Consider the following 24,315-nt stretch of genomic DNA (forward strand, 5'->3'; position numbering starts at 1 on the left):
TCACAACAAGGTAGATCATGAGGTCAGAATCCATCTCATCTTATTAGGGAAACATTCAATAATCTTATCACAATGGGGTAGAAGCTGTCCTTAATCCTGGGGGTACGTGCCCTCAGGCTCTTGTATCTTCTGCCTGATGGAAGAGGAGAGAAGAGAGAATGTCCCGGGTGGGTGGGGTCTTTGATTATGCTGTCTGCTTTGCCAAGGCAGCGAGAGGTAAAGACAGAGTCCAAGGAGGGGAGGCTGGTTTCCGTGATGCACTGGGCTGTGTCCATAACTCTCTTGTGGTCCTGGGCAGAGCAGTTGCCATACCAAGCCGTGATGCATCCAGATAGGATGCTTTCTATGGTGCATCAGTAAAAGTTGGTGAGTGTCAAGGGGGACATACCGAATTTCCTTAGCGTCCTCAGGAAGTAGAGGCGCTGGTGAGCTTTCTTGGCCATGGCATCTACGTGACTTGACTAGGACAGGCTATTGGTGATGTTCACTCCCAGGAACTTGAAGCTCTCAACTCTCTTGACCTCAGCACCATTAATGTAGACAAGTGCATGTGTAGATGCTCAAGTGTGGAGCTTGGGTGCAGCAAACTTAGACTTGTTGTCAAGATCAGCAGACTCTTTCTACCCCTACTCCCCTTTCCCAATTGCTTCCCACTTACATCCGTGCCTTAAGCACAATCTGCCCTCAATGTCCATTCCAAGTTGCCCAGAAAAGGTGGTGGCAGCCAATTCCCTTGGTCCATGGGTTGATTGGCCATTTTGGAGGACAGATCAGGGGCAATCATGTGGCATGGGACATGGACAAATCTGAAGCCCAGACTGAACGAAGACAGTAGTTTGCTTTCCACAGAGTTTATTAAAGGGGTGAGAATGTTCTCTGAGACAATCCAACAGCTTCACAGACAATTTTTGCGGTAGCAGCCCTTTATTATTTGTTGAGTTCTCAATATTATGGTGGGTTTTCATCTCATGCTCTCTGAATTATTAGTCTAGAGGTGTAACTATTCTTTTACTGCACTTTGTACACACAACCAATCAGTGACGGTACATCTTCCGCCTTCCTTTCAGAGCGTTGTGAAGTTCCAAGCCCAGGGGCAGGACCTACAAAAGGAGTTAGACAGCAAACAGGATGAAGTGCAACATCTGGTTCAGATGCAGACACAGGTAAACCAGATGTGTATCCCAGGTGCTACTTCACATGTTATCTTGCAGTGTGTTCCCGCCCTGCATCCCCACCTCCAGATGAGGCTCATAAACTGGGAACTGCTGTAAGTTCTGCCAGCCAAAGACAAGTGGTTAGCTTGGGCTGGAAAATCCTTCGCAAAATTCCAAAAGGGATTGAAAACAAAAAGCAGACTCCAGATGCTGGAGATCTGAAACTTAAAAAAAAGGCATAATGCTGCATAATGACTCAGCAGGTCAGGCAACATCTGTGGGGAGAGAATGACCTTTCATGAGAGCTGTTTCTCTCTCCACAGCCCCTGCCTGACCTGTTGAGTATTTGCAGCATCTGCTGCTTTTACTTCAGATGTCCATCAAGGGCAGTTCTTTTTGCTTTGCGGTCACTGAAGTACCATAATGGCCTTGAAATGGTGGCGATAGTGTGATCCCCATGATGGGGGCAGTCCAAGCCTGGGGCCAGGCTGAGCTTGGATGGCAGGAGGAGGACCATCCACCGGGCATTGGGTGGCATCTGCCTGGACTGCAGTGGAGCTGCAACCTCTGCTGTTAGACAATGCACCAAGGGTGGCTTCTGTCTGCGGACATCCATTGACAGGATGTGGAAAGGAAGGGCTTCAGGCTCTGTACAAAACTATGTGCAAGGTTGGAGCTGCAGAGCCTCATGATCCAGCCAGCACTGGTTATAGTGGTATTGGTTTATTTTTGTCACTTGTACTGAGGTACCATGAAAAACCTGTCTTGCATACCGTTCGTACAGATCAATTCATTACACCGTGCATTGAGGTAGTACAGGGTAAAAGCAATAACAGAATACAGAGTAAAGTGTCACAGCTACAGGGAAGTGCACGGCAGGCAGACAATCTTTGCCTGTACCCTGCCTGAGTGCTCAGGGACAGAACTGCACGTGACCGCGCTCTCTGCAAAGCCAACACGAGTCCCACTTTCTCCTCTGCTAATGTCTATTGACGCATCGCATGCAGATCCTGCCTCCGAATTGCTCTGTCTGCCAGGGTGCAAGCTTGGAATGCATACGGGAGAAGCAATGACATGGTGTGTTGCCACCTTCCTCCTCTCAGTTGGCACAGTGGCGCAGCGGGTAGAGCCGCTGCCTCACAGATCCAGTTGCCCGGGTTCGATCCTGACCTTGGGTGCTGCCTGTGTGGAGTTTGCACGCGCTCCCTTTGACTGCATGGGATTCCTCCAGTTTCTTAGAACATAGAACAGTACAGCACAGGAACAGGCCCTTCAGCCCACTATGTTGTGCTGAACTAATTAAACTAGTAATTAAATGCCTGACTAAACGAATCCCTTCTGCCTACACAATGTCCACAACCCTCCATTCTCTGCACATTCATGTTCCTATCTACAAGTCTCTTAAACACCTCTATCTTATTTACCTCCACCCCTACCCCAGCAGCTCAAACCAGGCACCCACCCCTCTCTGCGTAAAAAAAACTTGCCCCGCACATCTCCTTTGAACTTACCCCCTCTCACCTTAAGTGCATGCCCTCCCACAGATGTGTGGATTGGTAGGTCAATTGGGTGCGGGGCAGGAGAAATGGGGAAGGGGGCAAGTTGATGGGCAGAGGAAGGAGAATAGATTAGAGGGAAGTGTGGTTGAATGGGGCTGATGGGATTTCTCTGAGAGCCGGCATACATGGAGGGTTGAGTGGCCTCCTCCTACGTTGTAGGGAAGTAGAACGATTATATAAGGGTAATGAGTCAATCTGTAGAGAGCAGCTTGCAATGAGTCGCCACGGTCCGGCGCTGTCTTCCTGTGGCTCCTCATCCAGCTGGGAGTACCTGCCTACCCGAAAGGAGAAAGGCACAAGGGCATGGTGACGGAGGGGTGAGAAGGAGGGAGGTGGTCCAACCTTCTGGTCAAAGACACGATGGGATGAGGGGAAAGCGGGAGCTGAGGAGGAGGACTGGATGTGCGCGGGCCATTTATACACAAAGGCCTTCGATCCTCCGCGCCCACGGGCCCTGCGGCAGACAGGTACGCCCAAGTAAACGAACCCGTGGCCACGCTGGAGCCTCAGCCCCTCGGTAGGCCGCTGGTCCAACTTTCTCCTGCTAAAGAGAGGCAAGGGTGTTAGTGCAAGCACTGCGCACGGCTCACTAGCTGCAAGTGTGTGTGAGGTGTTGGATGCCCCTTGCGCTGGCCGCTGCTGTTGTCGACAGCGATGGGGGCTGTGTGAGCGCAGCACACTGAGGTTCTCAAAACCTCCCCCAGTGCTCCTTCTCCACCTTGACCAGCTGTGGGCCAGAGATTTTCAGGACACGGTGGGGTTGTCCAATTTCTTTGCTCTAATCCTGTTCACTTTACAGTACTGCTTGGTACTTCATACGTGAGGACCACTAACCTTCAAAAAAAAACACACACACAAAATAATATGGCAGGATAGCAGAGTCTGTGTCGACACTAAACCTGAGGAGAAATTATTCAACCCTAGCAACGTTTGTCAGGACTGCTCGGTGGGAGGCAGTAGGCAAGGAACCCTGTGCCTGAGCCCACACGTGTGTGAGTCAGTGTGGACACGTGTGCCACTAACACCTGAGCGTTAACACCCATGCAGCAGGGCCTGGTCTCCTTGAATCTTCCCCTGGTGACCCCTTCCCACGACAGAGCTCAGAATAGGGGTTCTGCTTCAGGAGACCGGGGGTCGGTTAACGAGGGAGCCTGCCCAAAGTAGCTGACCGAGTATAACTAGGGTCTCAGTGCTTGGGCATGAGGGAGGTCACAGGCATTGGCTCTCTTGCCCTCCTGTGTACCCGCTGCCTTGCCCTTTAAACTGGCGACCCCTGCCCCTGCTGCCTCAGTCGGGCGGATGTGGACGATGGAGTTCCCGAGCTATGACAACAGGACAGTGCTCAGACCAGCCGGCTGTTGAGATTGTCTTTGAAGGTCCCTGACAAACTGAACTTCATACAGTGCAGTGAAAGCTATCTGTGTCATGTCCTTTCATGTAGGGTAGACATTACACAGCAGCCGCCATACAGGCTTCACGGAGCAAGGGCTTGATCCAATGGTACGGGGGAACCAAGGCAACTGGAGACCCAAGCCCTGCTGCATTGGGCGTTAATGCTCACACATTAGTGGCACGCGTGTGGTTGCAGCCTGGTATGTCCACACTCACTCACACATGTGTGGGCTCGTCCACAGGATTCCTTGCCTACTGCCTCTCACCGAGCAGGCCTGACAAACACTGCTGGGTTGAATAATTTCTCCTCCGGTTCAGGGTCGACCCGGACCCTGTTTTCCTACCACATTATTTTGCACGTGTGTTTTGAAGGTTAACGGTCATCAGGTATGAGGTATGAAGCAGCATTGTAAGGTGTACAATGTAGCGGCTAGTGTAACGCTATTACAGCGCCAGCGACCCGGGTTCAATTCTGGCCGCTGTGTGTAAGGAGTTTGTACGTTCTCCCCGTGTGTCTGCGTGGGTTTCCTCCGGGTGCTCCGGTTTCCTCCCACATTCCAAAGACGCACGGGCTAGGAAGTTGTGGGCATGCTATGTTGGTGCCAGAAGCGTGGCAACACTTGCGGGCTGCCCCCAGAACACTATGCAAAAGATGCATTTCACTGTGTATTTCAATGTACATGTAGTAAAGAAATCTTATCTTACCTTATTATTTTGGCGTGAGGAAGGCCTGATGCAGTGGGATGTTGGGGCACTGGATCAGGGCACAGAGGTCCAAATTATACCTTCAGAATACCGGGCAGTACGTAGAGTTGTGGAGAGTAACATCACACAGATAAGGAGCAGTCAACAACTAGAGGAAAAAACATAAGATTGAAGGCAGGATGTTGGCTCAGTTACTGGAACGAAGAGATCGAACACAAGGAAGGGTCTTACTCCCATGAACCTATCCCAAGATTGAAGGATGTCTCCAGGGTTATAATCACAAGCTTTCCTGTCCTTCCCTCCCCTCCAGTTACAAGCGGAGCTCGCGTCTCTGCTCACGAAACAGGACGAGACCACCAATGAGAACCAGGAGCTCAAACTGACCAATCAGGAGATGACGTTGCAGCTGGAACAGCTCCAACAGGAGCTGCGGGAGGCCCGGGATCGGCTGGTGATCGTCCAGGAGGAGGCAGCTCACCGGGAGGAGAAAAGAGGGTGAGGGACCTAAAAGGGAACTAACCGGGGCATTGGGACTATTGGGGGTGTTGCCAGAGCTGGTACAGACTCAACAGGCTGAATGGCCTCCTATGTTGTAGGGGTATAGGAGAGAAACACAAAAGATATGAAAGAGATGTTGTTCAATGCTGCATTTCCTCAGTCTATGCCCACTCACCCTGCACTGTGGGTGCACACACCCCACACACTGCGCATACACCTCCATACTGTGTGCACATACCGTTCACACACAGCCCACACACCATGTGTAAACCTCATGCTCTGTGCACACACTAACATATCCCAGACACCGTACACAGGGACAGTGTGAACAGACAGACCCTGATGCACTAATACAGTGCACTCCTGTGGAACAGTGGACTTGGTCAGGGATTTGAGACTGAAAGGCAAATGAGAGAGGAAGTCTAAACTTTGCTGCTGGCAACCTTTCCATATGTCAGTGTCATTGATGTTCTCATCCTGTTGCAGAGAGTGGGACCAATCTCTCGGCAAAGAGGGGCCATGTTCGGAAGAAGCTGTTCAGCAGGTAATGAGGGGAGGTCACAGCCGGGAAAGGGACACGTCACTCACTGCCTACTTAAGGATGAAATCTGGTCTACAGCCAACACATATTGGGGAGAGCAGAGAGGGCCCATTATTCCTGCATGAAGCAGCACTGCAGGGAGGTTGATTATTGTGTGAGGCTGATCTGGATGTATCCAAAGTGGTGAAATGCTGGGGCAGTTGTTGAGGGTACAGGTGTATATGATCCAAATTTACCTTCACACACACAGAATGTTACACAGTCAGGACTGTGGAGATTTACACAGCACAGTTAGCAGGAACTGGGCCTTATCAAGAGTGCAGTCAGTGGTGCACCTTTTAGAGCTGCCACCTCACAGCGTCGGAAACCCAGGTTCGATTCTGACCTTGGGTGCTGCCTGCGTGGAGTTTGCACGTTCTCTCTGTGACCGCATGGGGTTTCCCCCGGGTGCTCCGGTTTCCTCCCACATCCCAAAGACGTGGGGGTTGGTAGGTTAATTGGCTGCTGTAAAATTGCCCCCGTTGTATAGGTGGGTGGGGAGGACCTGGGGGGAGTTGATGGGATAGCGGGGAGAGTAAAATGGGGTCAGTATAGGAATGGTGTATCACGGAATCATTCAGCACAGAGACCCTAGCGACCCACCTCGTCCATGCCGCCTGTAATGTTTATCTACGCTAATCCCATTTGCCTGCATTAGACCAGTATCACTCCCAATCCAAGTACCTGTCTAAGTTACACCGACTGTGCATCTGCCTCCACCATCTCTTCTGGCAGCTTGTTCCGAGTAGCCACCACCCTCTGTGTGAACTGCTTGTCCTTCAGATCTCCTTTAAATTTCTCCTCACTCACCTTAAATCTGTGCCCTCTAGTTCTCGACTTCCCTTCCCTGGAAAAAAGACTCTATCTATCCTGCCTATGCCCCACATAATTCTATAAACCTCCACACGGTCACCCCTCAGCCTTGTGCATTCCAGTGAGAACAAACCCAGTCTGTCCAATCTCTCCTTGTAACTACAGCCCTCCATTCCCAGCAACATCCATGGGCGCTTGACGATCGGTGATTGGTGAGGAATCAGTGGATGGAGCGACTGTTTCTGTGCTGTGTGAATCTATGACTGCAGCAAGGGCATGACACTGATGCCAGGATGTTGGCTCATTCCTAGAACAAAGAGATCAAGTGCGAGGAAGGGATTTGCACCCATGAACCTATCCCGAGATCTAAGGTAGACTGTGGTTATCCTGAGGTTTGTCACCACATTTCCTCCCCCCTCCAGTTACAGGCGGAGCTCGCGTCCCTGCGCAGTAAACAGGATGAGACCAGCACTGAGAACCAGGAGCTCAGAGCGACCAATCAGGAGCTGGAGACGCGGCTGGAGGGGATCGGACAGGAGCTGCGGGAGGCCCGGGATCGGCTGGAGGGGAAGAGAGGGTAAGGGACTTATACAGGTCTTGCGTGCTGTACACTCATCCTTCAACCTGTGTGTACACGGGACATGGTTTGCATGCACATACCACATGTAGCTCTCACACTCTGTGCACATACTACACAAACACATTTGCACACACCCTGCATGTTCTATGTAAGCCTCAAGGTCCATGTAAACACTGCACAGATACAGTGGAACATCCCGTACTCTATACATACAGTATACACTTGCAACAGTACAGTGTGTCCCCTCATGAGAGTAGAAACAGGGGACCTCATGGAACAGGTCCTTCAGCCTACCATATCCATGCTGACCATCAATCCCATTCACCAGCACTTGCCTTATAGCCTTCAATACCTTGGTGATTCAATCGCTTGTCTAGATACTTAAATGCTGTGTGAGTACCTGCCTCCATCAGTGTGTTCCAGCTTCCCGCCACCCTCTGCATCAAAAACCTCTTCCTCATATCCCCTCTAAATCTCTTACCCTGGTCAGGGACTTGAGACTGAAATACAAGTAGTGAGAAGATCTAACAAGAACGTGCCCAATGAGCCTCTCACTGCCACTGCCTCTCCCACATCTGCCTGACCCTTTGGTTTTATTACAGAGAGTGGACTCAAACTCCGGACAGTGAGAAGCTGCACTCTGAAGAAGGCGATCAGCAGGTAATGAAGAGTGGGTAGAGCTGGGGAATAGGGCAATTCCCCCTCTGTGTGTTGGACAGTGGACAGTGTTCTGGTGTGCAGTGGGGGCTCTCATTCCAGTGAAGCTCTTACTCAGTTAAAAAGGTGGAGGCATGAATTCATCACCTATAAGAAATAGACTGGTTCTAAATCAATGAAAAATTCTGTGGACTTTTATGAGGACTCAAACTAAGAGTAAATCACTCATAAAAGACTACAGTAAAACTCTGTTAATCCAGTACATTCGAGACTTCCCTCATGCAGGACCAGCAGATGTTATGGATTATTGGATGTTATTCCTTTGATAATCCAACACATTTCTAATTCGGCTTTTTAAGATATTACACAACAGAATGATAAACTTTCCAGTGAATGCAGTAAGCTCCAAGTGAGCGTAGGAATCAGGGCCCTGGTGGCCTGAGGAGATTGTGATGAAAAGTGATCAACCTTTGTTCCCTTCTCCACAGGTGAAGCCCTGACTAATGTGTTAAGGTACTGTAGCGTAGCGGTTAGCGTAACGCTATTACAGCATCAGCGACTTGGGTTCAATTCCTGCCGCTGTCTGTAAGGAGTTTGTATGTTCTCCCCATGTCTGCGTGGGTTTCCTCCGGGTGCTCCGGTTTCCTCCCACATTCCAAAGACGTACGGGTTAGGAAGTTGTGGGCGTGCTATGTTGGCGCCGGAAGCATGGCGACACTTGCGGGCTGCCCCCCAGAACACTCTACGCAAAAGATGCATTTCACTGTGTGTTTCGATGTACATGTGACTAATAAAGATAGCTTAATCTTAATCTCAAGTGGTAGAGATGGGATCTGTAGGTCAGGCTTTGAGGGAGGCCAACATCCCATAATTAAATGGCAACACAAATTGTGCTGTTTTGTGGAGAGCTCAAGTTAAATCTTCTTAAAACAGTAATGGAGCCATCGCAACTGCTGAAATGAGAAGGATGGTCAACGAGTAGAAGCATTCGAGGGACTGGGATCTGCCTTTTAGTTTATAATCACTAGCTTTTCCTTTCAGGAGGCAAGACGGAGGAATCTAAAGTCCGAAGAGTAAGTGATGTGTCTCTTTCTTCTAAAACCCTCCCCATTAAATAGAGCTGCCCTTGGCTGTGGAATAACACAGAGAGACAACTGACATTGGTCTCTCAGTGTTTCCAATATTACAGAACAGAAACAATTCATTCAACGAATCAGCTGCTCAGGCTCCTGTTATTCACCGCCGGCACCTGTAGCCTTTGGCTGTGTGAATTTCAGATCTCCGTGGTGTGAAACAGTCCTTCGTGTTTCTCTTCTGGGTCAGCTAGCTCTAAGATCACACCTCCTTGTTCTTAGAGTCACAGGGAGCTACAGCTCGGACTCAGGCCCTTCAGCCCACTGAGTCCGTTCTGACCATCAGCCACGCGTTTACACTGATCCGACATCAATTCCACTTTTATTCTGCCCACATTCTGTCAATTCCCCCCAGATTCTACTACCTACCTACACACTTGGCTAATCAACGCACGCGGGGGGAGACCAGAGAACCCGGAAGAAACCCACCTGGTCACGGGGAGAACGTGCAAACTCCACACAGACAGCACCCGAGGTCAGGTTCGAACCCTGATCAGTGGAGCTGTGAGGCAGCGGCTCTACTCGCGGCACCATTGTGCAGTGCACTTCATTCCCACTCAAGAAAACAGATTGTCCTCCACTCTGTTACGTCCTTCCAACATTTAAGCACATCAATCAGATCAACCGTTGGCCTTTTAAAGCGCAAACCACATTTATACTCCTGATCCTCTTAATTTAACCCCTCAAGCCCTGGAATCCTGCGAGCGGAGGCAACTGCTGCCTTCAGACTAATCCAAGTGCCCCGTTGTTTTGTAATCACTGTACCCTCTCGTCAGCCTTCAGTCCGGACAGAGAAACCTGGGCCACATAAGTCGCATCATCTCCATTGAAGAGGAGCCTCTGCCTCAGCAGGATCCTGGGACCCATGGTTCAGTGATCACCAGGCAGGAGGTCGGTGTGAGGGCTCTCAGCGGTGGAGATGCCGTCTTTGAAGAGGCAGCTGGGCCCCTGTGGAGAGATGGAGCAACGGATCCAATCGCAGAGGTAGAAAACGCCGGCCAGCTTCTTTCTCCGCTATTAAGCCAAATGGGCGGCACCTCCACCAGCTTTTAAGACACAAATGCTCACCCCAGGCTCCCGCTTGACTTTAGATGTAGAACACAGAATGCAAAACAGTACAGCACAGGTACAGGCCCTTCGGCCCACGATGTCTGTGCTGACTGATCTACCAAATTGAACTAATCCCACTTGCTTGCACGTGGTCTGTACCCCTCCATTCCTTGATGTTCATGTGTCTGTCTAAATGCCTCTTCAGCTCCACTAACACTGGTATTGGTTTATTATTGTCACTTGTACTGAGGTACAGTGAAAAACTGGTCTTGCATACCGAGCATACAGGTCAATTCATTACACTGTGCAGTTACATTGGGTTAGTACAGAATACATTGATGTAGTACAGGTAAAAACAATAACAGTACAGAGTAAAGTGTCACAACTACAGAGAAAGTGCAGTGCAATAAGGTGCAAGGTCACAACAAGGTAGATCGTGAGGTCAGAGTCCATCTCATTGTATAAGGAAACCGTTCAATAGTCTTATCACAGTGGGGTAGAAGCTGTCCTTAAGCCCGGTGGTACATGCCTTCAGGCTCCTGTATCTTCTACCTGATGGAAGAGGGGAGAAGAGAGAATGACCTGGGTGGGTGCGGTCTTTGATTATGCTGGCTGCTTCACCAAAACAGCGAGAGGTAAAGACAGAGTCCAAGGAGGGGAGGCTGGTGTCCGTGACACGCTGGGCTGTGTCAACAGCTCTCTGCAGTTTCTTGCGGTCCTGGGCAGAACAGTTACCGTACCAAGCCGTGGCTTAACTTCCAGCTGTCCAGACTTTAGACTTTTCCCCAAACCTTAAACTCTTCCCCAGCCCCCTGCTCCCCCAACTCTCCCATCCTTAAAGTCACTCCTTCCAACCAAGCTCAACTTAAGGTGAGAGGGGAAACCTTAAATTTAAATTTAATTTTATTAAATCAAATTTAATTAATAAAAAAATAAAATTAATTTAAATTTAAAACTAAAACCTTAAGGTCAAACCTTAAATCAATTTAAGGTGAGAGGGAAAAGATTTAAAGGCAATCTGAGGGACAGGTTTTTCACACAGAGGGTGGTGGGTGTATGGAACGAGCTGCCAGAGGAAGTGGTAGAGGTGGCTACAATTAGAGCATTTAGAAGACATTTGGACAGGCGCATGGAGACTAGCTCAGGAAGGAACCTTGGTCAGTAGGGACAAGTTGGCCTGTTTCCATGCTGGAAGGTTTCATGGCTCTAGCTCCCGAGATCCGGAGGTGGGAGGCAGCCACTCTTCTAGCTGTGCCTCTCCGTTGGCTATGTGACAGGACACAGCAGAAAGAGTAGAGAGAGTGAGCAGGTGAGTCAGAGCAAGAGACCGCGAGCAAATGTTCGCGAACGTATGGAGTGTTGGCCTTCATTAGTCGCGGTATTGAGTTCAAGATCCATGAGGTGATGTTGCAGCTCTATAGAACTCTGGTCAGACTACACTTGGAGTATTGTGTTCAGTTCTGGTCGCCTCATTATAGGAAGGATGTGGAAGCTTTAGAGAGGGTGTAGAGGAGATTTACCAGGATGCTGCCTGGATTGGAGATGAGGATAGGTTGGCTGAGCTTGGGCTTTTCTCTTTGCAGAGAAGGAGGATGAGAGGTGACTTGATAGGGGTGCACAAGATGATAAGAGGCATAGATCGAGAGGACAGTCAGAGACTTTTTCCCAGGGCGACAATGGCTAACACGAGGGGACATAATTTTAAGGTGATTGGAGGAAGTTATAAGGGGGATGTCAGGGGTAAGTTTTTTACACAGAGAGTGGTGGGTGCAAGGAACGCACTGCCGGCAGAGGTTGTGGGGGCAGATACATTAGGGACATTTAAGAGACTCTTAGATAGACACATGAATAATGGAAAAATGGCTATGTGGGAGGGTAGAGTTAGATAGATCTTAGAGCAGGATAAAATGTCAGCACAACATTGTGGGCCAAAGGGCCTGTACTGTGCTGTAGTGCTCTATGTTCTAAATAATGGGCTGAGTGATTGGGAGTCAACGAACTGAGGATCAGGGAGACAAGGGAACTGGTCGTGAATGTATTTTATCAGAAGATTTACTGATAATTGGTGAGTGCAGTCCCTGCCGCAGTATTTCTCTTATTCACTCTCTAAGGTAATAGAAAATACCTGGCCATTTATTTATGGAACCTTATTTATGAAACAGCTTAGAGTCAGCAGGCATCCTTATGTTTGCTTTCTTTCCAACAATCTCCTTCTGGAACTTTCTGCCCCAACACTGGAAGGTGTCAGTCAGATGTAACGTGTGGGTGGGGGTGTTGTCAAATGAACCTCAGTGTTAAAGGAATTGTCCATGGTCTAATATTAGATAAGGCACATATGTTACATCTTTAAATAAAGAAAGACAAAAGAAATTCAAAACATCCAAAGACCTATCCAGTTCCCGTGTGCTTTATTTTGGAGCAAAATCCTTCTGGGTCTGGTCCCGGCTGCCTGTGGTTCTCCCGGGGAACTGCAGTCGAGCTGTGGTGTCCTCACTCTGCAGGGTCAGTGCTGCCCCCTCTGGTGTCTCCACACGGGCTTCCATCGACCCCCTTCATAAGATAAGATAAGATAAGATAAGATAAGATAAGATAAGATAAGATAAGATAAGATTTATTAGTCACATGTACATTGAAACACACAGTGAAATGCATCTTTTGCGTAGAGTGTTCAGGGGGCAGCCCGCAAGTGTCGCCACGCTTCCAGCGCCAACATACACGCCCACAACTTCCTAACCCGTACGTCTTTGGAATGTGGGAGGAAACCAGAGCACCCAGAGGAGACCCACGCAGACACGGGGAGAATGTACAAACTCCTTACAGACAGCGGTGGAAATTGAACACGGGTCGCTGGCTCTGTAATAGCGTTACGCTAACCGCTACACTACCGTGCCTGCCTGAGATGGCTCCTGTGCCCCACTGATGGGGAGCACCCTGCTCCGTCAGGACCTCGTGTGGCCTGGGCTGTGGTGTTGACTCGGCTCTGCCTTCCTCCACGTCCCGCGTCAGCCTGGTGCGGGCCCGGTCCTCACTGCCCCTCCAGCTCTCTCTGGTCCAGGTCTTTGCCTCCCCTGATATAGTGCTGAGTCCAGCTCCAGTTGTCTGCCTGCACTTTTGGTTCACTCAGCCTTCGTGTTGTTGGGAGTGGAGCTCAGGTTCATCTGCTCACTTGTCACTGCCCAGGACAGTTCGCTGTCCCTTGGGTCAGGGTACTGGGGGAGGCCAGGATGCTCACAACTCAGTGACCCTCGTACCAATCTCTGGGGAACTCCACTGTACCCCTCCTTTCACAAGGTCTCACTCCTCTCTGCTTCTCACGTGTCTGATTGCCGATGCAGGCTGGTTTAGCCCCTTTTATTCCATGGCCTTCAATCCTGACGACAAGCTTGTTATGTGGCTCTTCATCGAATGCCTTTCAGAAGACTATACACGGCGGATTTCCCTCATCAACCCTCTCTGTTACTTCATCATAAATCATGTTCATTAGATACAATTACTAACATAGGATTAGTACAAACGGGTGGTTGATGGGCAGCATGGATTTGATGGGCAGAACAGCCTGTTTCCCTTCGATTCTATGACTCTAATTTGCCTTTAACAAATCAGTGTTGCCTTTTCCTAATCAATCCACACTTGTGCCAACTCTGTTCCTTATTATTGTTTTTTGAACCCTTCCCTCAAACGGGGATACACTGAAGGTGGTCTGTGGTTACCGGGTTTATCTAGGCATCTTTTATTTGACTAAATGTAAAACATTTGCAACTTTCCATTCCCCGGAGCCCCCTCTATCCCTCTAGAGGTTTGAAAGGTTGCGGCTAGGGCCTCTACAATTTCCCTCCTTTCTTTCCTCTGCATCCACGGTACATCCCATCTGGACCAGGTGACTTATCCACTTCAAGTAACATCTCAATAGAACCTGCTGTCTCTTGGCCATGTGTTATCTCAATTAGAGAGCGATCAGTGCCTGAATTTGGTATTTCAATTCAGGGATTGTGTCTAAATTTCATAATTTCATCAACCAGCACATCTGACAATGTGTTGCCGTGTCTCGGTTATTCACTCTCTGAGGTACCACTGTCAGTAACCTGGAGTCAACCAGCATCCTTAGAGTTGCTTTCATTGCCACAGCACTGCTTGGAACTTTCAGCATCATCGTGTTTCTCATCTAGATTCCAGCAACCACAGTACTTTGTTTCTCTACCCCCTGGAACTTTCTGTCCCAAACACTAAAAGCAATTATTGATATGAAACAATATTTGAATTTTTTAAATTTAAATTTAAATTTTATTTACCGTGTGGTAACAGGCCCTTCCGGCCCAACGAGTCCGCGCCGCCCATTTTAAACCCAAATTAACCTACCCGTACGTCTTTGGAATGTGGGAGGAAACTGGAGCACCCGGAGGAAACCCACGCAGTCGTGGGGAGAACGTACAAACTCCTTACAGACAGCAACGGGAATCGAACCCCGATCGCTGGCGCTGCAATAGTGTCGCGCTAACTGCTACGCTACCGTGCTGCCCCAAAAAAAGAGGAGTGGCATTAATGGGATAACTATTGTTAATGGATTGATGCACGTGTTACATCGAGTTCTGTGTGTTCCTCCCTCCTCCAGTTACAGGCGGAGCTCACGTCCTTGCGCAGTAAACAGGACGAGACCAGCACTGAGAACCAGGAGCTCAGAGCGACCAACCAGGAGCTGGAGATGCGGCTGGAGGGGATTCAACAGGAGCTGCAGGAGGCCCGGGATCAGCTGGTGATCCTCCAGCAGGAGAAGGAAGGGTAGGAGACCCTGCAAACATTGTACGCTCCATGCCCACAGACTGCACAGTGTGTGCGTACCTCCCACGTTGTGTACACACACTGGACACTGTACACAAACCACACAAATGGTTCACACATCCCACACGCGCCTCACATTGTGCACATCCCTGCAGACTGTCTGCACAGCTCACGTTACGCACGCCGCAGTTACGTTGTACACTCCGGGTACACCGTCCACACAGAGAATGGTGAGCCTCACACCGATTCAGTGGGTGACGAGTCTGCAGGAGTCCCTGCTGAAGGGATGCAGAGGACTTTGTTCTGGAATTTGGTGGGGAAATCTAACACACCACCAACAACCCCTACCCGTTTCCCTGTCACTGAGGGCCTGGGTCTGATCAGCCAGGATCATATCAGGTGATGGGATGGGCTTAAGGGGCCAAGTGGCCTAAAACCCTTCCTATTTTTATGTGTTCTCTCCCCATCCCCAACTAACTCAGAGCGTATGGGGAACGTTTCTGGGCCTGTACTCAATGGAGTTCAGAAGGATGAAGAGGGATCTCATTGAAACCTACTGGATACTGAAAGGCCTGGACAGAGTGGATGTGGAGAGGATGCCTCCATTAGCAGGAGAGTCGAGAATCCGAGGGCACAGCCTCAGAATAAAGGGACGTCTCTTTAGAACTGAGATGAGGAGGAATCCCTTCAGCCAGAGGGTGGTGAATGTGTGGAATTCGTTGCCACAGAGGGCTGTGTAGGCCAAGCGTATTTAAGGCAGAGATTGATAGGTTCTTGATCAGTAAGGGGGTTAAGGGTTACGGGGAGAAGGTAGGAGAATGGGATTGGGTTGAGAAAAAGAATCAGCCATGGTTGAATGGCGGAACAGACACGATGGGCCGAATGGCCTGATTCTGCTCCTATATCGTATGGTGTTATGGTGACTTCAGACCGCAATCTTCAGTTGAACATCTCATACGAAAGACAACACATTCCATAATACTGTTTGTCTTCAGTAAGACCCTGAGGGGTCTTAACGGGGAGGATGTGGAGAGAATGTTTCTTTCTCCAGGCAAACCTAGAACTAAGGGGTCATTGTTTCAACTTATTTAGTCCTGACCGATAGCCTGTCCCGGTCCAACCGTGGAGATGCCATGACCAAGAAAGTGCATCAGCACCCCTATTTTCTCAGGCAGCTAAAGAAATTTGGCCTGTCCCTGTCGACCTTCACCAATTTTTATCGATATAACATAGAAAGCATCCTATCTGCTTGCATCACCACTTGGTATGGCGATTGCTGCCCGTGACTGCAAGAAAATACAATGAGTTGTGGACACAATACATCACAGAAACCAGCCTCCCCTCCATGGACTCTGTCGACACTTCTCGCTGCCTCAGTAAAGCAGCCAATATCATCAAAGTCCCCTCCCACCCCGACATTCTCTCCTCTCCTCCCTCCCATCAAGCAGAAGATATAAAAGCCTGAAAGCACATACCACCAGGCTCAAGGACAGCTTCTATCCCGCTGTTATAAGACTAATGAGCAATCCCTTAGTATGATAAGATAAGGACTTTTGACTTCACAATCTAGCTTGTCATGGTCCTTGCACCTTATTGTCTTGTGACTCCTTCCTTTCATTACAGAGGCCGGGATCAACCCTCTGGCAGTGGAAGTGCAGATTCTGATGAAGCAGTTCAGCAGGTAAGGAGGCAGGAGGAGGGGGATTTCCTCCTGGTTATCCTCCAGTTAGTGCTCAGTACTCATGGGAGGGAGCGGTCGAGATTCATCCAGCACCCCTGGGATCGGCACTGATGCGGGGTGGGCAGTGACTGACCGCCAGGGACCAAGTCACTCTGACTGTGGGTGAGAATGGGGGGAGCAGACTGGGTGACTGGGTTCCAGATCTGTCATCACTGGGTGGTCATCTTAGAGACACAGGTATAGAGTCATTCAGCCATAGAAACAGGTCCTTCGGCCCACTGAGTCCATGCCAACCCATTTACGCTAATCATACACCAATCACATTTTCTTCTCCCCACAACCTCAGACTCTACCATAAAAAACAGAAAACGTTTGGATATACTCAACAGGTGAGGGAAGAAAAGCAGAGTTGACGTTTCAGGTCAAAGAATCTTCACCAAAACTGGGAAGGAGACAAAAGACAAGACAAGACAAGATATCTTAATTAGTCACGTGTACATCGAAGCACACAGTGAAATGCATCCTTTTGCGTTGAGTGTTTTGGGGGGCAGCCACAAGTGTCCGCCACACTTCCGCCGCCAACATAGCACGCCCACAACTTCCTAACCCGTATGTCTTTGGAATGTGGGAGGAAACCGGAGCACCTGAAGGAAACCCATGCAGTCACAGGGAGAATGTGCAGACTCCTTACATACGGCAGCCAGAATTGAACAGGTTGCAGGGATGGTGGGGAAAGGGGAAATCTCTGATAGGGTGAAACTGTAAGTGGGGTTATCCGGTCAGTGAGTGCATGGGAGCAGTTAGAGAGTGATAAAATAGACAAAAGAATGTAGGAGTTGCAAAATGCAGAGCAGGAGGACATGCCCGGCAGGTCAGACTGGACAAGTCCTCCACTCCCAGAAGGAAAGAAAAGGAAAAAAAAAAGTTGATTAAATATCACAGATGGCAACTGATACAGACAGAAATCAAGTTACCTGAAGTTGATAGAATTCAATATTGAGTCCAGAAAGCTGCAATGTATCCAGACGAAGATGAGGTGCTGTTCCCCAAGCTTGCGTTGGGCCTCACTGTGACAGTAGGAGGCCACAGATCGATAGGTCAGAGTGGGAGTGGAATGGAGAATTAACGTGCAGGCAACGGGAAGCTCAGGGTCACCCGTGGACTGAACACAAAGCGGGTTCTGCCACTCACCTGCACACAAAGGGCGATTTACAGTGAAGCAGCCACATACGTAACATTGGGTAATCCATGGGAAATTTTAGACCATTTATTGATGCTTGTGCTCAGGGAGGTTGCGACAGGTGGTCAGGTCTCGATCAATGGAACTGAGGGAAGCCAGTTGTTCCCCAGTCTGATTCCTGAAGTTGGAGCAGGAATAGACCCATACACTTCTCACGCCTCCTCCACCATCATGGCTGGTCAGATCACTGGCTCCACTTTCCTACCTGCTCACCATGACCCTTGAATCTCCTGCAGTTTGGAAATCTGCCTTATCCTTGAAGACACAGAAAGACTTCATATCCACACGTAGGATAAAATGTTCCTAAAAATTCTCAGCTGCTGGGAGCAGAAGTTCAGTCTTAATAGGCAATCCCTCATTCTAAGATTATGCTCAAAGCAGCTACACAGGTTGACTGTGGTTGAGAAGGCATATGGTGTATTGTCCTTCATCAATCAGGGAATTGAATTTAGGAGCCGTGAGGTATTGTTGCAGCTATATAGGTCCCTGGTCAGACCCCACTTGAAGTACTGTGCTCAGTTCTGGTCACCTCACTACAGGAAAGATGTGGAAGCCATAGAAAGGGTGCAGAGGAGATTTACAAGGATGCTGCCTGGGATTCAGGGCATGCCTTATGAAAGCAGGTTGAGGGAACTCGGTCTTTTCTCCTTGGAGAGACGGAGGATGAGGGGGGACCTGATAGAGGTGTATAAGATGATGAGAGGTATTGATAGGGTAGATAGTCAGAGGCTTTTCCCCAGGGCTGAATTGATGGCCACAAGAGGACATAGGTTTAAGGTGCTGGGGAGTAGATATACAGGAGATGTCAGGGGTAAGTTTTTTACTCAGAGAGTGGTGAGTGTGTGGAATGGGCTGCCGGAAATGGTGGTGGAGGCGGATACGATAGGGTCTTTCAAGAGACTGTTAGATAGGTACATGGAGCTGAGTAAAATAGAGGCCTATGGGTAAGCCTAGTAATTTCTAGGGTAGGGACATGTTCGGCACAGCTTTGTGGGCCGAAGGGCTTGAATTGTGCTGTAATGGTTCTATGTTCTATGTTCTATGCCCCAGTTTTAGGCTCCCCCACCACAGGTAACATCCTCACAGCATCTACTCATTATACCCCCAGAACCTTATAGATTTCAGTGAAGATCACCTCTCATTCTTTTAAATCATAAGCCCAATTTACTCTACTGATGCTCATGAGACAGGCATTTCACCCCAGGAGTCAACCTGATAAATCTTCTGTGCATTGCCTCCAAGGGAAGCACATTGTTTCTTAAATACGAAGGCTACAACTATACCCAGCACTGCCCAAGTGCCATCTCACCAAAGCCTTGGACGGTTGCTGCATAAAGTCCCTGCTGTTGTATTGCTCCCCTCTCCACAGGAGTGGGGAGAGAAAGCACAGGATACACCTGCATCTTCTCAACAATGGAGACGTTCACAGAACGCACTCATGTATCATTGCTTCTTGCAGAGACTCCCACTGATCACCTCCCGCAGGGAGCCTGTAGGGTTTCAATGGCCCGCTTACACAAGGGTCATGCCTCCCACAGCCACTGGTTCACCAACCTGTCCAGGCCCCTCTCACTGCCTGGAAAGACAGTCCCACCTGCCCCTCCCATCACCGTTAAAACAGCTCCAGAACAGGACCTTCGGCCCACGATGTTGTGCCGAACTAATTAAATTAGTAATTAACCGCTAAATAAAGTAATCCCTTCTGCCTACACAATGTCCATGTCCTACCATTTCCCTCACATTCATGTGCCCATCTAAGCTCCTCTTAAACGCCTCTGATCGTATCTGCCTCCACCACCACCCCTGGCAGTGCATTCCATGCACCCACCACTCTCTGTGTAAGAAACTTGCCCTGCACATCTCCTTTCAATTTACCCCCCTCTCACCTTAAGTGAATGCCCTCTAATATTAGACATTTCGACCCTGGGAGAAAGATACCGGCTGTCTACCCTAGGTTCTTAGCATGTGGGTTGAGTGTGACATCAGGTATGTTTCAGGCACTCCATGTGTTTACATGCATGATCCACTCTTGCACACGGAGGTGTCCAGGTATCAGCTGATTGGTCAAACGGTGTGCAACGCACATTTTGACATCCGGCACAAATTCCATTTTAACTTGTGCGCCCCCCCCGAACAATGATCACTGACCGCATGAAGGTGTCCGCTGGCAGGTGGATGGGGCATTTCGACCCTGGGGAAAAGATACCGGCTGTCTACTCCATCTGTGCCTCTCATAATCTTATAAACTTCTGTCAGGTCTCCCCTCAGCCTCTGCCGCTCCAGAGAAAACAACCCAAGTTTGTCCAACCTCTCCTTATAGCACAAGTGTTCTAATCCAGTGATAAGTTGTATTGACTCATTCAGGAGCAACACTCCTCTGTAACCGCTTGCACTGTGATATGCCCCTTTGAAGAGTGAAATGCAGAGAATGCACTTGAGGGCCACATGTTGACGTCTGTGAGAATTGGTGATGGACAGGATATAACTACCTGAAACTGACACAGTGTGATATTACCCAGGGAAATATCTGTGAACCTTCTCATTGAAGGTCTCCAATTTTACGGGTGTTCCACAACCGTTTAGGTGCTCTAATGCTCCCAGCCATGTTCTTATTGGATGGTGAAGCATCAAGGGGCCAAATGGCCCACTCCTTCTGTTTCTCCTCTTATATCCTAGGTCGACAATTTGGAAACATCCATTAACGTTAATTGGTGGAAGGAATAGGAGAGGAAGGGAGATGTCATTACGTCAGCAGTAACCAGGTCATCCTGTACAGCCATAACCAACAAGGCCATGGGAGTAATCAAATCACTCCATTTTGGCTAGTATGGCTGCAGTGGGCCGAACTACCTCCCTCTATCCCTGAGATCTTGATCCTTCTGTGATAAATTGGTGATTGGTCATTGAGTGATGGATTTGAATCCAATTTTATGCCTTTTGACTGCTGATTGGACTGGGTCCCTCTGTGTGTTCCCCCCCCCCTCCAGTTACAGGCGGAGCTCGCGTCCCTGCGCAGTGAACAGGACGAGACCAGCACTGAGAACCAGGAGCTCAGAGCGACCAATCAGGAGCTGGAGACGCGGCTGAAGGGGATCCAACTGGAGCTGCGGGAGGCCCAGGATCGGCTGGTGATCCTCCAGGAGGAAGCAGCTCACCGGGAGGAGAAAGAAAGGTGAGGGAGCCCACAAACACCACACACACTGCACACACCCTGCACACACCCAATGTACTTCACAGATTTCAAACACCCTGAGTAATGTGTACCGGCTCAGAACACACACCACTCTGACACCTGTAGCTTCAGGCCCACACCCCACACACCACACACCACACCATGCCTGCACCATGCACACTGTTCGACACACTGCCCACCAAGAGTACACCCTGCATTCCTTGCATTCTGTGTGCAATCCCCTGGTGCAGAGCACAGAGGCCTTACACATCCAAAACATGGCGTAGACATGCCACACAACACGTACCCACCATGAAAACATTGCACACACTTTGTAGAATATGTGCAACAAGTGCCAACTCTCTGCACCCTGTGCAGACAGCCAGACACTTCTCACTTAATGTGCATACACTGTGCACATTGTGTGCACACACAGCACACTGCACAGGCACACCAATTCTACGTGCACACACATCAGACACTGTGCACAAACACTGCATGTACCCTGTCACTCTGCAGGCACCTGGAAGGTCGAGTAGACACGGACAGCATGAATGGACAGACTCAGCCTCACACTGATGCAGTGAACAATTGGGGTTCACCCACCCTTAGATCCCTGATCAGCCATAAGGTCTGGGGATTGCTCTGGGATTTGGGAATGAGGCGATAATGGGAGAGGAAACCTAATGCTGCATGTCACTGGTGACCCCACTGTCACTGACCCTCTCCCTGTCTGTCTGGTTCCTCATTACAGAGAATCGGATCAATCTCCGGGCAGTGCGGGACTGCGTTCTGAAGAAGCTTTCCAGCAGGTAAAGTTGGTGCAGGGCACAGCATGGGGAAACGTTCAGAGAACAGGAGGATTTTGTCAGGGAGTTTGACTGTGTCCCTCTGTAAGTCTGTGGGATCAGTGACTCATTGGATTAAAGTTTGGGTCCGTGGTGGAAGGGAATGAGTGATATTCAGTGGGAATATCAGCGAGTGGAGGGCTGCGTGGAGAGGGGCCTGCGGGGTTCAGTCGTTGACCACTTGCTACTTGTGGCATTTATCTGTGAGTTGGCACTTTGCCCTTGATAGAAAAATGGGCAGTGTGGTCGTCTGTGAGGAAGGTTGCTCTCACTGGCTGGAAGTTATCAACGGATTCATTGGGCTGGCAGAAACGTGGCAAATGGAATTCATGGTGGGGATGTGTGAGGCTTAGGGAGGGCAAGCAGAGTGAGGAAATGCAGGATATGTGGCAGGATACTGGAACGTGGAGGGGAATAGAGAGACCTAGACCTGCAGCGCATGGATCCCTGAGGTAGTGGGACAGGTCAGAAGGTGGTTGATAAGGTGCACAGGGCACTTGTCTTTATTGGCTGAGGCATGGTGTGTATGAGCAGACAGGTCGTGTCAGCACTGTACAACACATCTGTTGGGCCACATCTGGAACTTGGCATCCATAGCAGGGTACCACACTGCAGGGCTATCACCGGGGGTAGGGGGTGCACTGAGCTCAGTGAGGACGTTGTCAGAGCTGGAGCGTTGTTGTGAAGAAGAACAGAAACACCAGGCCTCTGGAAATCTCAGAACCCTAAAATGCTGGAAATGCTCAGCAGGTCAGGCAGCATCTGTGGAGGGAGAAGCACAGCTAATGTCTCAGCCCACTGACCCTTCATCAGCAGTGAGAGGATGAGCACTGATGAAATGAGCTCCAGGTGTCAAGGGAGGTCATTGACATGAAACGTTCACCCTGCTTCCATCTCCTCAGATACCGCCTGACCTGCTGAAAGCTCTCCATATTTTTCTCTTTGTCTTCTGGGACCCTGTTGTCATGGGTAGAGACCGACAGCTGGGGTTACTTTACTTCGTCCACTGAGAGGAAATTTAATTGTGGTGTGTAGGACCATGAGAGACCTCGACAGTGTGAAAACGGGGGGGGGGGGGGGGGGGGCTGTTTCCCTTGGCGGAGGTTATCTCTCTGAGACATCAACTTCAGTGGGTGGGAGGAAGGGAGCTGAGGGTAATATGAGCATTCTATGTGTCTGGGGCTCACTGCCTGCGAGGGTGAGACAGGCAGAGAACTTCAGCTCAGTTCAGTGGAACGCAGATGGGATTTGTAGAGTCACAACCTACCAGGCCATGGACTGAGAGCTGGGGTGTAGGAGTAATCCATGGAATGCTATTTGGCTAGTATGACAGTGATGGGCCAAATGGCCTCCCTCTAGGCTGTACATCTCTCGCAACCTATGAGGAAGTGGTGATCATTCCCTCTGTGTGTTCCTCCCCTCCAGTTCCAGGAGGAGCTCGCGTCCCTGCGCAGTAAACAGGACGAGACCAGCGCTGAGAACCAGGAGCTCAAAGTGAACAATCAGGAGCTGGAGACGCGGCTGGAGGGGATCAGACAGGAGCTGCGGGAAGCCCGGGATCGGCTGGTGATCCTCCAGGAGGAAGCGGCTCACCGGGAGGAGACAGGCGGGTGAGGGAGCCCACACATACCACACACACTGTGCAAACACCCTGCACCCACCCCATGTACTTCATACACTTTTCAAACACCCCACATTCTGTGTACACACCCTGCCCACACGCACCACTGTGACACCCTGCACACTATGCACACACTGAATATGCACTGCACACACACTTTGCTCACTCTTTCCTTGTGATATGCACCATGTATACCCACACACATTGTGCTCACCCTGCATGCTGTTCATGTGCACTACACACCATGTTCAGACCAGGTAGCGTTTGCTCACACTCTGAAGGATAGGTGCAACATTTGCAGAAGTGCACACACCAGGCATTGTCTGGAGATTGCCCACACATACCTTGCTCATTACATGCACACACAATGCTCTGCACACACCCTACACAGACATAAATATATAACATCACATACCACTAGTGACCCACCGCACTGTCACTGACCCTCTCTCTCTCTCTCTGATTCTTTGGTCTTATTACAGAGAGTTGGATCGATCTCCAGACAGTGCGGGACCTTGTTCTGAAGAAGCTTTCCAGCAGGTAAAGTCAGTGCAGGGCACAGTATTGGGAAACGTTCTGAGGAGCAGGAGAAATCGGCCCTTCAGGTGGCAGGCTGATCAGAGGCAGTTGGCGTGGGTTTGTGAAGGTAGTTGCTGTCTGACCAATGGGATTGAATTTTTTTTGAGGACGTAGGAAAGAGTCTCGATAGGGGGGAGCGGTTGATGTGGTCTACGTGGATTTTATCAGTATGTTTGACAAAGTCCCACAGGGTAGATTGAAGAAGAACATAAATGTTCATGGGATGGGAGAATGAATTAAAGTTTGGGCCAGCAACAGAATTCAAAAGTTAATCGTC

General features: G+C 49.7%; 1 protein-coding gene across 45 annotated transcripts in view; it reads left to right on the top strand.

Annotated features, from left to right (window-relative positions):
- Positions 1-24,315, top strand: part of LOC127580681 (ras-related protein Rab-44-like) — a 107,503-nt gene that overhangs the window by 20,383 nt on the left and 62,805 nt on the right. For 35 of the 45 annotated variants that reach the window (XM_052034382.1, XM_052034381.1, XM_052034394.1 and 32 more), the window contains exons 7-19: positions 1,068-1,163; positions 5,121-5,305; positions 5,795-5,852; positions 7,124-7,278; positions 7,884-7,941; positions 8,980-9,011; positions 9,848-10,055; positions 14,731-14,897; positions 16,521-16,578; positions 20,806-20,990; positions 21,745-21,802; positions 23,264-23,448; positions 23,942-23,999. In XM_052034382.1, the coding sequence (XP_051890342.1) occupies positions 1,068-1,163; positions 5,121-5,305; positions 5,795-5,852; positions 7,124-7,278; positions 7,884-7,941; positions 8,980-9,011; positions 9,848-10,055; positions 14,731-14,897; positions 16,521-16,578; positions 20,806-20,990; positions 21,745-21,802; positions 23,264-23,448; positions 23,942-23,999 (1,503 nt within the window). The remainder of the gene's footprint in view (positions 1-1,067; positions 1,164-5,120; positions 5,306-5,794; positions 5,853-7,123; positions 7,279-7,883; positions 7,942-8,979; positions 9,012-9,847; positions 10,056-14,730; positions 14,898-16,520; positions 16,579-20,805; positions 20,991-21,744; positions 21,803-23,263; positions 23,449-23,941; positions 24,000-24,315) is intronic. The other 10 variants (XM_052034400.1, XM_052034417.1, XM_052034426.1 and 7 more) reach the window with 6 other exon arrangements.

The sequence above is a fragment of the Pristis pectinata genome, chromosome 20, assembly GCF_009764475.1.
Source record: "Pristis pectinata isolate sPriPec2 chromosome 20, sPriPec2.1.pri, whole genome shotgun sequence".
In the NCBI taxonomy this organism is placed as follows: Eukaryota; Metazoa; Chordata; class Chondrichthyes; order Rhinopristiformes; family Pristidae; genus Pristis; species Pristis pectinata.